We start from the raw sequence: 15,908 nt of genomic DNA, 5'->3' as shown, positions 1-15,908 counted from the left end.
GTAATAAAGTAGCAAAAATATCTAAAACTTTTTTTGATTTGTCGTTATGGGGTATTGTGCATAGATTGATGATCAAAAAAAAATGTGAAAAAGGTCAAGGGGTCTGAATACTTTCCGAAGGCACTGCATGTATGTTGAAGGACTATATGAAGACTTTAAACATAATTAAAATGATGTTTGAAACTGAGAAATTCAAGGAAAAGCTACAGTATAATTGCGCTATGGGCCCCAACTGGCTAGTTAGGGAAGTGGTAGACTTGGTAGCCTGCTGGTTGTGTGTAACAGCCTTTCAGTTGATTACACTAATCAGTGATGTAGTATAGCCTACTACTGTAGCTGTGGATGACTTAATAAAGAAAACAAATGTATTTCAGGTAAAAGTGATTTATTAAAGCATGAAAACATTCTTAGATGTGCATCTTTGCATACATTACACGGACATGTTAAAGCATACATTAAAACAAAACTCACAACCTGAAGCTGGTACCGCTTATGCTAAAATAATGGGTTCAATTCCATCTGTAGAAACATCTAGTTAAGACTGCGGCTTTCCCAACATTTGTGAGCCGACCGTTCATTGTAAGGTAGTTATTCACCCTCACCAAGTTTAGGATAGGCACACTGAGTGATTTGTGCTTTCTGCTGTAGATTGACCTATCAAGATGGTGTGGATATTGTGGTTCGAGTCATCGGTACCATCTAGCTTTGTTTATACCTGGCGCTAACACGTCCTTTGTCCTGATCTTGTCCACATTCTTATTGTGCCCACATTTTCTGAAATATGTCTACACATGGTATTAAAATGCGTCTCATATCCATTCACTGTGTCCACATTGTGACCAGATTTCCTGGTCCCTCCTTGTATGCAAATGATTTGACAGCCATTCTTTCACAATATGATTTATTTGAAGACATATTGATTCTGGCAGCATACCACCCTGCATCCCACTGCTGGCTTGCCTCTGAAGTTAAGCAGGGTTGGTCCCTGGATGGGAGACCATATGGTGTTGGAGGGCCAGTAGGAGGCACAATTTCCTCTGGTCTAAAAAATATGCCCCAGGGCAGTGATTGGGGACTTTGCCCTGTGTAGAGTGCTGTCTATTGGATGGGATGTTAAACAGGTGTTCTGAGACTCTGGTCAATAAGGATCCTGTGGACTTATTGTAAGAGTAGGGGTGTTAACCCTGGTTTCCTGGCTGAATTCCCAATCTGGAAATCATACCATCATTGCCACCCAATCATCCCCAGCTTCCAATTGTCTCGTTCTTCTCCCCTGTAACTATTGTTACTGTAAATGAGAATGTGTTCTCAGTTAACTTACTAGGTAAAATACATTTAAAAAAATAATTCCATAAGTCAATGGTTATAGAAGATGGGATAATGATGATTTCACTGTCCAGATCCGTCTGCACTTGTAAGATATCCAGACACAGTGGGTCCTTGACCATCTCCAGAAGTGGTCAAGAAGATCAGATCACAATGCATCTTTCAATCATCTACACCTGTCTGAAAATGTGGGCACAATAAGAATGTGGACAAGGTCGGGACAAAGGATGTATGTTAGACGCATGCATAAACCCGCCTTCTGTTAAACAGTAACAACACAGTACTGTTAGGCCTACACAGTATCAGGTCTGAGATTTTCATCCTGTTGATACTGTATGAGTTCTCTGAATGATAGATACTACTCCATTCACTCCCTATGTGCATGACTACAGATTGCATGGCTCTATTCCTGCTGGCTGCCAATCGAAGGCATCAGAACTTAAAAAACAACAACAAATGCAATATGCTGGGCAGAAGCATTAATGCATGTTTGTCTTTAGGATTCCATGGCTAACACTTAGACACGTGTTCATTTGGTTTAAGATGATCTCAAACTCAGAAAAACATCATCCCTGAATTCCTGTGTATTAAGAATCCATACAATCTGTTTCAGCAAATAATGAGCAATGAGCAATGTCCTTTTCATTGCATAACATTTGATACAAAAACAGCATTGTGACACAGTGCATGGTAAGGTGACATTCACAGTGTAACTTTGATGTGATATTTTTACAGTGAATGTTGATGCCCCAAACTACAAACCAGTAATTTAAACCTTTTTTGACAACACCGTCTACTTTCTTCTCTCATAGATGTTTATATCTGATACATTTCAAAGTGCTTTTATTTTGTACATGAAAGAAGAACTGCTCTCTTTGAGATAAGCTACCATCTGTTATGACATATATTTAATGTGATGTTGCATTTGCTCCACTTGTTTTGTGAAATGGAAAGTATTTGTGTTTTATCCCATCTTACTTTTTCTCCGTCTGATTTACACTTTAGACTGGCGGACATCCTTCCATTCCATCTTAGTGTTCTGCAGGGCCTGAGTCTTTTTCTCATCCACCTGCACATAGTCCACCCTGTGTTCATCAGTAAGTAAGGGCTTCTGGAAGACATCACAGCAGAGTTGGTGTACAGTAAACTAAGGTAAGGACATTATTCAATCCAAACCTGTATCCAGAATAGAACTATCAGTCTTACATAGATGACACTTCACACCTTTCCATAACGTGGAAAACAATTTTAAGTTGATGCTGTTTTGTCAGTTATTCAGTGGCTATAATGCAGTCTTATAGTTCATGTCATATGTCCTCACTAGTGTCCAGCTTGTATTCCAGCCATTAGTATTCCTTTCACTATGTCTTTTTGCTGTGAATCACCAAAACAATGAGTCACAGCTTCATTACCATGGAAATAGGCACAACTACACCTTGCAAGTGCTATTTGAGCCAATTCCACAATGTACTGTATTGTTTACTTCTGGGCTATTGAAATCAGATGGAAGTTGGACCAATAAAACCAAACAAATAAGATGATACATGCAGTATATGTATGTTGTTCACTGTTTTAAGGTATGACCAGTATGTGTGGTTTCAAGTACTATTGAAATGAAAACCTATTCTGCACCCCTGCTCAGATGGTGAAAGAGACCAATAATTTGGCTTGATTTCTAACATATGAGTCAATGCAAAAGTGCCACTTAAAGAAAATGCCACATACAGAACACAATCATTTGTACTTATTTGTCCTATTTCACATGTGTATTAATATTCATGTGTGAATTGGAAATGTGTTTTTTGCATGTCCCACACTCCCAGAGATTGGGGTCACGACCAGCTATTATCAACGATGACCCTGGATTAACAAGGGTTGAGTGCCTTGCTCAAAGGCACATCGGCCGATTTTTCACCTTGCACGATCGGGATTCTAACTAGTGATCTTTCTGTTACTGGCTCAATGCTCTAACCGCTAGGTTAGCTGCCGCCCTATACTTTCTACATTACCAGTCACACCTACTCATTCAAGGGTTTTTCTTCTTTTTTTTTTTTTACTATTTTCTATATTGTAGAATAATAGTGAAGACATCAAAGCTATGAAATAACATATGGAATCATGTAGTAACCAAAAAAGTGTTAAACAAAAACATTTATTTGCGATTCTTCAAAGTAGCCACTCTTTGCCTTGATGACAGCTTTGCATTCTCTCAACCAGCTTCATGAGGTAGTCACCTGGAATGCATTTCAATTGACAGGTGTGCCTTGTTAAAAGTTAATTTGCTGAATTTCTTTCCTTCTTAATGAGTTTAAGCTAATCAATTGTGTTGTGACAAGGTATGGGTGGTATACAGAAGATAGACATATTTGGTAAAAGACCAAGTCCATATGTCAAGAACAGCTTAAATAAGCAAAGAGAAATGACAGTTCATCATTACTTTAAGACATGAAGTTCAGTCAATCCAGAAAATTTCAAGAACTTTGAAAGTTCCTTCAAGTGCAGTCGCAAAAACCATCAAACGCTATGATGAACTGGCTCTCATGAGGACCGCCACAGGTCCTCTGCTGCAGAGGATAAGTTTATTAGAGTTAACTGCTCCTCAGATTGCAACCCAAATAAATTCTTCACAGAGTTCAAGTAACGGACACATCTCAACATCAACTGTTCAGAGGAGACTGCGTGAATCAGGCCTTCATGGTTGAATTGCTGCAAAGAAACCACTACTAAGGGACACCAATAATAAGAAGGGACTTGTTTGGGCCAAGAAACATTAGCAATGGACATTAGACCAGTGGAAATCTGTCCTTTGGTCTGATGAGTCCAAATTTGAGATTTTTTGTTTCAACCGCTGTGTCTTTGAGATGCAGAGTAGGGGAACGGATTATTTCCACATGTGTAGTTCCCACCGTGAAGCATGGAGGAGGAGGTGTGATGGTGCTTTGCAGGTGACACTGTCAGTGATTTATTTAGAATTCAAGGCACACTTAACTAGCCGGGTTAACTACCACAGCATTCTGTAGTGATACGCCATCCTATCTGGTTTGCGCTTACTGGGACGATGATTTGTTTTTCAACAGGACAATGACCCAACACACCTTCAGGCTGTGAAAGGGCTATTTGACCTAGAAGGAGAGTGATGGAGTGCTGCATCAGATGACCTGGCCTCCACAATCACCCAACCTATCAAGGCACAAGGCGAGACCCAGATGCAGACACAGGAGGCAGATGGTTGGAGTCTTACAATGTTTATTAATCCAAAGGGGTAGTCACCGAAGGGCAGGCGGGAAAGTAGTCCAGAGTCAGGCAGGGGTCAGAACCGGGAGGACCATAAAAAGAGAATAGAAAAGGAGTACGGGAAAACCACGCTGGTTGACTTGACTAAACATACAAGATGAACTGGCACAGAGAGACAAGAAACACAGGGATAAATACACTGCGGAAAATAAGCGACACCTGGAGGGGGTGGAGACAATCACAGGAACAGGTGAAACAGATCAGGGCGTGACACAACCTCAACCCAATTGAGATGGTTTGGGATGAGTTGGACCATAGAGTGAAGGATAAGCAGCCAACAGTGCTCAGCATATGTGGGAACTCCTTCAAGACTGTTGGAAAAGCATTCCAGGTGAAGGTGGTTGAGAGAATGCCAAGAGTGTGCAAAGCTGTCATCAAGGCAAAGGGTGGCTACTTTAAAGAATATAAAATATAAAATATATTTTGATTTGTTTAAAACTTTAGCGACTCCATATATACAGTACCAGTTTGGACACACCTATTCGTTCAACGGTTTTTCTTTATTTTTTCTATTTTCTACGTTGTAGAATAATACTGAAGACATCAAAACTATGAAAAAACACATATGGAATCATGTTGTTTAAAAAAAAAAAATGTTTCCTCGATACAGGCGCATTGCACATTCAATTACAGATTAAACGATAAGAGTGAGCATAGTGCCAATAATGAAAATGTATGACACCAATCTGGTAACTGTCATGTGTATCAATTAAGCATGCAGAGACAAAGTGATATTACTATAGATGAATAAATTCTTGATATGCCCACACACAATAGAATGAACATAGGGAATTGCAGTGGATGATGACGGTAATTTGAGGTCCTTTAAAACTGCCAGTGGCAGTTCAAAGTAACACTTTAACACTGTTAAATGGTTGAATTGATTCAATGAGAGGACCACAATGGAAACAAGTCTTTTGACTTTTTTGTGTATATTATCCTAGGCAATTTTGGTACAGTTGAAGTCGGAAGTTTACATACACCTTAGGCAAATATATTTAAACTCAGTTTTTCACAATTCCTGACATTTAATCCTGGTAAAAATTCCCTGTTTTAGGTCAGTTAGGATCACCAGTCTATTTTAAGAATGTGAAATGTCAGAATAATAGTAGAGAAAATGATTTATTTCAGCTTTTATTTCTTTCATCACATTCCCAGTGGGCCAGAAGTGTACATACACTCAATTAGTATTTGGTAGCATTGTCTTTAAATTGTTTAACTTGGGTCAAACATTTCGGGCAGCCTTCCACAAGCTTCCCACAATAAGTTGAGTGAATTTTGGCCCATTCCTCCTGACAGAGCTGGTGTAATTGAGTCAGGTTTCTAGGCCTCCTTTCTCGCACACGCTTTTTCAATTCTGCCCACAAATATTCTGTAGGATTGAGGTCAAGGGCTTTGTGATGGCCACTCCAATACCTTGACTTTGTTGTCCTGAAGCCATTTTGCCACAACTTTGGAAGTAGGCTTGGGGTCATTGTCCATTTGGAAGACCCATTTGCGACCAAGCTTTAACTTCCTGACTGATGTCTTGAGATGTTGCTTCAATATATCCACATAATTTTCCTGCCTCATGATGCCATCTATTTTGTGAAGTGCACCTGCAGCAAAGCACCCCCACAACATGATGCTGCCACCCCGTGCTTCACGGTTGGGATGGTGTTCTTCGGCTTGCAAGCCTCCCCCTTTTTCCTCCAAACATAACGATGGTCATTATGGCCAAACAGTTCTATTTTTGTTTCATCAGACCAGAGGACATTTCTCCAAAAAGTACGATCTTTGTCCCCATGTGCAGTTGCAAACCGTAGTCTGGCTTTTTTATGGCGGTTTTGGAGCAGTGGCTTCTTCCTTGCTGAGCGCCTTTTCATGTTATGTCGATATAGGACTCGTTTTACTGTGGATATGGATACTTTTGTACCTGTTTCCTCCAGCATCTTCACAGGGTCATTTGCTGTTGTTCTAGCATGTATTCACACTTTTCGCATCAAAGTACGTTCATCTCTAGGAGACAGAACGCGTCTCCTTCCTGAGTGGTATGACGGCTGCGTGGTCCCATGGTGTTTATACTTGCGTACTATTGTTTGTACAGATGAACGTGGTACCTTCAGGCGTTTGGAAATTGCTCCCAAGGATGAATCAGAAATGTGGAGGTCTACAATTTGTTTTCTGAGGTCTTGGCTGATTTCTTTTGATTTTCCCATGATGGCAAGGAAAGAGTATCTGAGTTTGAAGGTAGGCTTTGAAATACATCCACATGTACACCTCCAATTGACTCAAATTATGTAAATTAGCCTATCAGAAGCTTAAAGGCACAGTCAACTTATTGTATGTAAACTTCTGGCCCACTGGAATTGTGATACAGTGAATTATAAGTGAAATAATCTGTCTGTAAACAATTGTTGGAAAAATGACTTGTGTCATGCACAAAGTAGATGTCCTAACCGACTTGCCAAAACTATAGTTTGTTAACAAGACATTTGTGGAGTGGTTGAAAAACGAGTTTTAATGACTCCAACCTAAGTGTATGTAAACTTCCAACTTCAACTGTATATGTATCTGTTGCCTGGTGTAACATTTTTATGTCTTTAAAATGGTCAAATCAAATCAATGTCTTGCTTTGGAAACAAACCCATTCCTACCATTTGACCTCTGTCTATTCAATCAAGCTTACCTTTTGCACAGGAGAGGGGGATGCGGAATTGAAATCCAGTGAAAGGTAGTCAAGGTTTGATCTCCTAAGCCATGGCTGGGAGGCTCCCTCGTTTGTAGAGAACTGTTGCCTTGACTCCTGAAATTAAAGGAATCTCAGTTATAATGAGTCTCACCTCACATTCATCCATATTTTGATCTCGGAATATGTTATGTCATATGGTTCACTAATACTCAACATTTTTCATGTTGTATCGCTAGTTTCAGGTGAATATCAATTGTAATATTTTAAGCCTTTCTTGGTACCCCAAACATGAATAAATAATCATGATGCTCAAAGCTTTATTCCCCTGCTTTAAGCAGTTTGGAACTCAGATTTTAGACACAACAGCTGAATTATTCATGGTATGGGAGTGAAGTAGTCTATCTATGAACTGACTTGGGTACTTTTCTTCTCGCTGATGATTGCATAACTCTATGCATGTATAACTATTTTTAATGTCAATATAGAAGGTAACTTTACTATTGGAATGCTGGCTTCTTGGTCTCCTTTAATTCCCAGTTTTCCTTGCAGTGAGTTGCTGGGAACAACACAAACAAACACACACAAATAAATCCTACTTTTTTTTCATTTTAGAATTTGGACAGAAAGAGAGCTGAGAGTTCAGGAAGAAGAGAGTAAATTTCGGTCTCACCCTGGCTCTGTCATGGTTCTGATCAAAGGCATATGAGTCGGACATTCTCTGATAGTGGACAGACCCCTCAGGTCCAGTGGTGGAGGCCGTGCTGCGAACCAGCAAAACAATATAGTGAGGTGAGGCAAGCAACCCTCAAATTCTCTATCGGACAATAATGATCAGCTGTACTTTTCCCCCAACAAAGGACATTTGTGTTGAAACAGCAATATTTCAAATAGAGCCATGCTGCAAATGTTGACTCAGGAAATACTGTCCTGAAAGGAGACTATCACAGGGAGTCACAAGATTCAATAGAATGTAAAAACCATATTCATTTTGCTTTTCAGCAAAATACATGCTTATGAAAGCATTTTTTATGCTTCCTCTACTTAGTACCCACTGCTCGAATGAGGATTAAATACATTATGTATCCCTTTTAGACATGTTTTTTTACTTCCTTTTTGTTCATTACCTCTCCTGCGTGGTTTGAGATCCCTGTTGATTGGAGGTGGTTCTAGATCCCCAGGTAGATCTGCAATGGGAAGGGAGGTGGGAGCGAGAGGGGCCTCTGTTTTGCCATTAGCCTTGAGGAAGCTGATTGGAGTGGGGCTCATAGGGACGTAGCCGTCCAATACATCTTCACCAACAAAGACACGCGGAGAGGCCATGGACACGTACGAGTCCTCATGGCAGTTTGGACTTTGAGTGGCAATGAAATGTGGCTACAAGACAACAAGACCAGACCAACTTAGGAATTTGTACTACAGCATGGCCTAGAATGATGTAATAAGTCACTTGTAAATCCTATATTGTTGTTTGAGATTCAAAAAGGAAACAATGACAGTTAAGAATTATTCCCTGCTGTGAACTATCCGACAAAATGATGTGCAAAACATTCAGTTCTCATCCATTGTAAGTACATGTTTTCTCACCAAATTGAGACTGAGCCTTTTGTTCCTGCTCCTCAATGCAGTCCCCTCAGTGTCTCCTAGATAAGACAGAAATATCACTAATGAAGGTGGTTATCATGTTATATAACAGAAACAATGACACCAGGCATACTGTGTGGTTGGAAACATGTTAGGTCAGAATAAATACACGTGCTGACTATATTGATTACATATACCACATTGATGAGCATACAGTATGTGGCGGCAGGTATAAAGGGCCTAGACCAGAAATCATCAACTACATTCAGCCGCGGGCCGATTTTTTTCTTGAGTGAATGGTCGTGGGGCCGAAACAGTATGTGGGCACCCCTTCAAATGAGTGGATTCGGCTATTTCAGCCACACCGTTCCTGACATGTGAATAAAATCGAGCAAACATCCATGCAATTTCCATAGACAAACATTGGTAGTAGAATGGCCCGTACTGAAGAGCTCAGTGACTTTCAAAGTGGCACCGTTATAGGATGCCACTTTTCCAACAAGTCAGTTCGTCACATTTCTGCTCTGCTAGAGCTTCCCCGGTCAACTGTAAGTGCTGTTATTGTGAAGTGGAAACTTCTAGGAGCAACAACGGCTCAGCTGCAAAGTGGTACGTCACACAATCTCACAGAACGGGACCGTCGAGTGTTAAAGTGCGCAGCGCGTAAAAATCGTCTGTCCTCGTTTGGTGGAGGAGGAATAGTTTGGTGGAGGAGGAATAATGGTCTGGGGCTGTTTTTCATGGTTCGGTCTAGGCCCATTAGTTCCAGTGAAGGGAAATCTTAACGCTGCAACATACAATGACATTCTAGACGATTCTAGGGTTCCAACTTTGTGGCAACAGTTTGGGGAAGGCCCTTTCCTGTTTCAGCATGACAATGCCCTCGTGCACAAAGCGAGGGCCATACAGAAAGGGTTTGTTGAGATCGGTGTGGAAGAACTTGACTGGCCTGCACGAAGCCCGGACCTCAACCCCATCTAACCCCTTTGGATTTCAATTGGAACTGCGGGCCTAATCACCCAACATCATTGCCCGACCACAATAATGCTTTTGTGGCTAAAAGGAAGCAAGTCCCCGCAGCAATGTTCCCACATATTTTTTATTTAACCTTTGTTTAACTAGGCAAGTCAGTTAAGAAAAAATTCTTATTTTCAATGACGGCCTACACTCGCCAAACCTGGACGACGCTGAGCCAATTGTGCGCCGCCCTATGGGACTCCCAATCAGGGCCAGTTGTGATACAGCCTGGATGGAAAGCCTTCTCTTCTCAGAAGAGTGGAGACTGTTATAGCAACAAAGTGGGGACCAACTCCATATTAATGCCCATGATTTTGGAATGAGATGTTCGACGAGCCAGTGTCCACATACTTTTAGTGTAATTATACATTTGGAGACTGCAAATTGACCGCAAGAAGCTAGAAACAGATATAATATTTGACGAAAACATAATCATTTCAAACCTTGCTTACATTTTAATACAATCACATACATAGCTCTATTTTGTTTAGGAATACTTTGGATCAGATTTCCAAATTTAAAATCACTTGGAGCTGATTTCCTGGTGTTTTTGGAGTCTTAAGTCCAACAATAAAAAATAAATAAAAAATGCAGAAAACTTGGGGGGCAAAATATAATCATAGTTGGGGAACCCTGGCCTAGACTGAAGGACTCTGCTGGTTATATACTGTACCTCTTCTGAAGTGGTCTGGCAGGCCTGACAGAGAGATCCTCCGGGGGATGAGTGCAGGTTGACCTGTGAGCTGCTGCTTAATTCCTGCCAGAGGCCCGTGGGAGCCGTCATCTCTGAGGTGCTCTGAGAGGTGGACAGGCTTGGGGGGTAGAGGAGGGGGAGTTAGTCCATCACTAGTTGCCTCCAATATGGCAGAAGAGTATGGCTTGTCAAACTGGAAGATATCCGGTGTACGATGGAGTGTTCGAGGAGAGGATGAGGTTGACGTGGGGCCACATGGTGCGCTGAAAGGGGGGTCATGCGTCCTAATGTGGGGGAAGGGAGACGAAGATGGTCCAGTGTGAGGGAAGGGGGACAGAAATGGTCCAGTATGGGGAAAGGGAGACGGAGAAGGATCAGTGCCGAGGGGTGAAGAGAAGACATCTTCAGTAGTAGTGTCTGATGAATTTTGTTCCAGAGATCTCTCCGAGTTTGAAAAGCTGTCGCATCTATAAAAGAAAGAAAAAGAAAAATACAGTGTTTATCATTTATCATCATTTAACCTAAACATCAAAATATGTGATGACGTCTGTAAACAATCCAATGAGGTGCAGAAGCTCGTATGATGTATCAATTGGGGGAGGGATCGTCTTCAGGAAGAAGAGCGACTTGAGCGCATGGTGTGAGCGAAGGTTAAGAAACATTTCAGACTTTTGCATGTTTAAATAGAGATAACTTGACAAATCTCTAAAGAAGCATATTTATTAGGTTTTTAACATGTTTCGTTTTTATAAATATATTTTTTAAATGTAGTTTTCTTTTTGTTGCCTCAGGGCAACGTTGAGCAGTTATGCTACTTTTCAGGGCAATATCATACTCAATGAAAGACATGTAGCTTGATTGAAATGAGGGCTTTGGTCAATGTTTTTGCCAACATATCCACTGACATTCACAGGCAATTGACACAGGGAAATTCTATGGGTAAAATTAGCCTAATTGAGCAGTTAGGATCATACCCTCTGATAGTGAGGACGGTGATCTTGAGGACAGTGAGGAAGAATGACCCCCAGAATCAGGTTTTAGAGGCAGTGAAATACTATATGCCCAATTTTAATTTCTTATGAAAATAGTCTCGTTTCTACTATATTTCACTTAATAAATGTTCTGAAAATATCAGATTTTCTTTGGTGTTTTAGTGCCCTTATGGCACAGAGTTGCCCTGAGGCAAAACGTTCTAATCTGGGTGATGGGGGTAAAAGTAATTTTTTTGTTGTTGAAATTATTGATACATCAGAAAGCCTAAATCTTCCAAGAATAGAATGGATATTTTTGGGGGGATGCAATATGTCACTTTTTGGGTGACCTGACCAAATTCACATAGAAATGTGAGTTATAGATCTGTCATTCTCATTGATAGCAAGTCTAAGAAGTGGTAGATATGTTCTATGTGCACTATTTCTATGCTTTATGTTCTTAAGTTTCGTTTTTGCGTATTTTACTTTCGGTTTTGTACACCAGCTTCAAACAGCTGAAAATACAATATTTTGGTTATTGAAAATATATTTCACTGTGGTTTGGATGGTACAATGATTCTTTACACTATACTTGCTTGTTTTGTCACATAAACTGAAATTAGGCGAACTGTTCGAATTCTTGCAACCAGGAAGTGGCAGAGCGATTTCGGCATACTGCACTTTTTTTTAAATGAAAAAACTAAACATGTGCAGTAGAGGGTTAAACAACGTGTGGTGTTGATATGGTGTCCAGCTTGATGTTTGAGAGGCTATTTACCTAGAGATGCTGAACCTCCCTGTCTCACACTGTGAGAGGAAGAGGTAGTCCAGTGGATAGTTGGGTTCCATCTGGCTTGGCATCTCCACTCTGCTGTTGCCATTGGTCCTAAAGTCATGGTTGGAAATGAATGACATACTTCGGGAGAGAGCTGGTGAAACCTGCTGGGGGGTTGGGGTGTGAGAGAAAACTTCCTCTGATTCTGAAAGACAGAGAGATGGGGAGAGAGCGAGGGAGAGAAAAAGAACAGGGGATTAGAGAGAATAGAGAGAAGAAATCCATAGTTTCTACATTAGTTCTGGGCTGGCTCAGGATAATGTTACACAGACATTGGGTCAGAGTCAGACAGGAATCCTGATCTGTCTCTTGATAAATGTGATCTCTGAAACGTAGTTGTCAGTACTCTCCAGCAGGTGGCAGTGCAATGAATTTGTAGTGCTGTTGATGCTTTTGCGCTTGTCCATGTCCCCCTTACTGTAAACGAATCCCCCACCATGTAACTATTCAGACTGAGTAACCCCTTTTCTAATAAAAAGTCCACTATGGTACAGTATAACCACAACACATGTGTAGGTATAATCATGTTATACACTGAGCATACCAAACATTAGGAACACCCCACCCACCACCCTCGTTTTGCCCTCAGAACAGTCAGAGCATGGACTCTACAAGGTGTTGAAAGCGTTCCACAGGGATGCTGGCCCATGTTGACTCCAATGCTTCTCACAGTTGTGTCAAGTTGGATGGATGTCCTTTGGGTGGTGGACCATTCTTGATACACAGAGTGTGAAAAACCCAGCAGCATTGCAGTTCTTCACACAAAAATGTTTTGTCTTTCCCATTCACCCTCTGAATGACGCACATGCACAATCCATGTCTCAAGTGTCTCAAAGCTTTAAGATCCTTCTTTAACCTGTCTCCCCTTCATCTACACTGATTAATGTGGATTTAACAAGTGACATCAATAAGGGATCATAGATGTCACGTGGATTTACCTGGTCAGTCTATGTCATGGAAAGTGCAGGTGTTCTTATACTCGTTCTATTTTGTGTAAATATGTGACGTGTAGAATAACCATTATTTGACCAGCACCATAAAACATAAGAATGAGAAAAAAAAGACCAGGCAGTGTAATTATTGAAAAATGTACTATTTCTTTACTTTTCCAAACCATATACTGTACATACTGTAGTTTGTGACTGTGTCCTGTGCATGCATAGTTATGTGTTTGAATTTTCTATTGAAAATATTAGGCGAGGTGCTGACTAGTAGAACATAGCTATAGCTATTAATTTTCAGTTAAAATGATTTTAGTTGAGTGGAGAGAACATGCAGACAGGAGCCTGAGATCTATATACGAGGAAACATCAATGTTCTCATCATTCACACATTGCTTAACTAATAGATTGTCGTTACTTCATTACTGGCAATCATCTCTGCTGGGCTTTCAGTAACTGAGGTCATTATAAACTGAACAAAAATATAAACGCAACATGTAAAGTGTTGGTCCCCCCCATGTTTCATGAGCTGAAATATAATATCCCAGAAATGTTCCATACGTACAAAAAGCTTATTTCTCTAAAATGTTGTGCACACATTTTTTACATCTCTGTTAGTGAGCATTTCTCCTTTGCAAAGATAATCCATCCACCTGACAGGTGTAGCATTCAAGAAGCTGATTTAACATCATGATCATAACACAGGTGCACTTTGTGCTGGGGACTATAAAAGGCCACTCTAAAATGTGCAGTTTTGTCACACAATACAATGCCACAGATGTCTTAAGTTTTGAGGGAGCGTGCAATGGACATGCTGACTGCAGGAATGTCCACCAGAGCTGTTGCCAGAGAATTGAATGTTAATTTCTCTACCATAAGTCGTCTCCAACATCGTTTTAGAGAATTTGGCAGTATGTCCAACCGGCCTCACAACCAGACCATGTGTATGGCGTCGTGTGGGTGAGCGGTTTGCTGATGTCAACGTTGTGAACAGAGTGCCCCATGGTGTCAGTGGGGTTTTGGTATGGGCAGGCATAAACTACCGACAATGGACACAATTGCATTTTATTGATGGCAATTTGAATGCACAGAGATACCGTGATGAGATCCTGAGGCCCATTGTTGTGTCATTCATCCGCCGCCATCACCTCATGTTTCAGGATGACAATGCACGGCCCCATGTCGCAAGGATCTGTACACAATTTCTGGAAGATGGATATGTCCCAGTTCTTCCATGGCCTGTATACTCATCAGACATGTCACCCATTGGGCATGTTTGGGATGCTCTGGATCGACGTGTACAACAGCATGTTCCAGTTTCTGCTAATATTCAGCAACTTCGCACAGCCATTGAAGAGAAGTGGCACAACATGCCATAGACCACAATCAACAGTCTATCAACTCTATGCGAAGGAGATGTTTCGCGCTGCATGAGGCAAATGGTGGTCACACCAGATACTGACTGGTTTTCTGATCCAAGTCCCTACTTTTTTTAAAGGTATCTGTGACCAACAGATACATATCTGTATTCCCAGTCGTGAAATCCATAGATTAGGGCCTAATGATGTCACGCCCTGACCTTAGAGACGTTTATTTTCCTCTAGTTTGGTTAGGTCAGGGTGTGATGTGGGGTGGGCAATCTAGTTTTTCTATTTCTTTGTTTTGGCTGAGTGTGGTTAACAATCAGAGGCAGCTGTCCATCGTTGTCTCTGATTGGGAACCATACTTAGGCAGCCCTTTTGCCCTCCTTGAGTTGTGGGATCTTGTTTATGTGTAGGTGCAGGTTATGAACTCCATGACGTCACGTGTCGTTTGCGCTGTATTGTTTTGGTGAGTTTCCTTTATTAAACATGTGGAACTCTACGCACACTGCGCCTTGGTCTCCTCATTCTTACGACGAGTGTGACAAATGAATTTATTTCAATTGACTGATTTCCTTGTATGAACTGTAACTCAGTAAAATCTTTGAAATTGTTTAATGGTGCGTTTATATTTTTGTTCAGTATAGTTATAAAGACCAAAGTATGATGAGTGTGAGTATCACCATGTGGTAGAGTATAATAGCTTGGTCTATCAACGCTTTGTGTATTCATATTTCTGGAGACAATGAGATATACTGTAACTACTATTTGAAAATGATTTAAAATGCTGTAAGTACCTTATAGTTATGTATCTATAAGAGGCATATTGTAACATCATGGCAGAGCCTGAAGGTATTATTCAGCACATGAAACTGCAGAAAATAATGAAATTGTGGCATTATCTGTTTTTTCACACAATGGATTTACGACAGTGTGTGTTGGAAAGTTTTTTGTGTGTGTAATGAATATTAAACTAGTTCAGGATTTCATTGACTGAATGTCTGACATTGTGTTATCATTACCAGTAATGTGTAAACCTGGGGTTTGCCACTGTTCCTCTGGGCTATAATCTCTTCTCTTTGTCTGGAGATCATGTAGTCGGCTCTATCTGCTCCACACAGAACAATGTTTAACTAAATGTTCCAACTGGCAGCTCTTATCCACAGCTCTCCCCCTGGTTTGGAGTTAATAAGACATGAAGACAAGAGAGCTTGGTG

General features: G+C 40.8%; 1 protein-coding gene across 3 annotated transcripts in view; it reads right to left on the bottom strand.

Moving 5' to 3' along the window:
- Positions 1–368: 368 nt before the first annotated feature.
- LOC106567798 (GRB2-associated-binding protein 3) overlaps positions 369–15,908 on the bottom strand; it is a 33,066-nt gene continuing 17,526 nt past the window's right edge. For 2 of the 3 annotated variants that reach the window (XM_014137540.2, XM_014137541.2), the window contains exons 3-10: positions 12,333–12,534; positions 10,563–11,050; positions 8,876–8,931; positions 8,416–8,665; positions 7,962–8,052; positions 7,790–7,883; positions 7,289–7,405; positions 369–2,437 (exon numbers count right to left, since the gene is read on the bottom strand). In XM_014137540.2, coding sequence (XP_013993015.1) covers positions 2,321–2,437; positions 7,289–7,405; positions 7,790–7,883; positions 7,962–8,052; positions 8,416–8,665; positions 8,876–8,931; positions 10,563–11,050; positions 12,333–12,534 — 1,415 coding nt within the window. In that variant the 3' untranslated portion in view covers positions 369–2,320. The remainder of the gene's footprint in view (positions 2,438–7,288; positions 7,406–7,789; positions 7,884–7,961; positions 8,053–8,415; positions 8,666–8,875; positions 8,932–10,562; positions 11,051–12,332; positions 12,535–15,908) is intronic. The other variant, XM_014137542.2, reaches the window with a different exon arrangement.

This window comes from Salmo salar, chromosome ssa13, assembly GCF_905237065.1.
Source record: "Salmo salar chromosome ssa13, Ssal_v3.1, whole genome shotgun sequence".
Lineage (NCBI taxonomy): Eukaryota > Metazoa > Chordata > Actinopteri > Salmoniformes > Salmonidae > Salmo > Salmo salar.
This window is presented reverse-complemented; position numbering and strand designations above follow the sequence as displayed.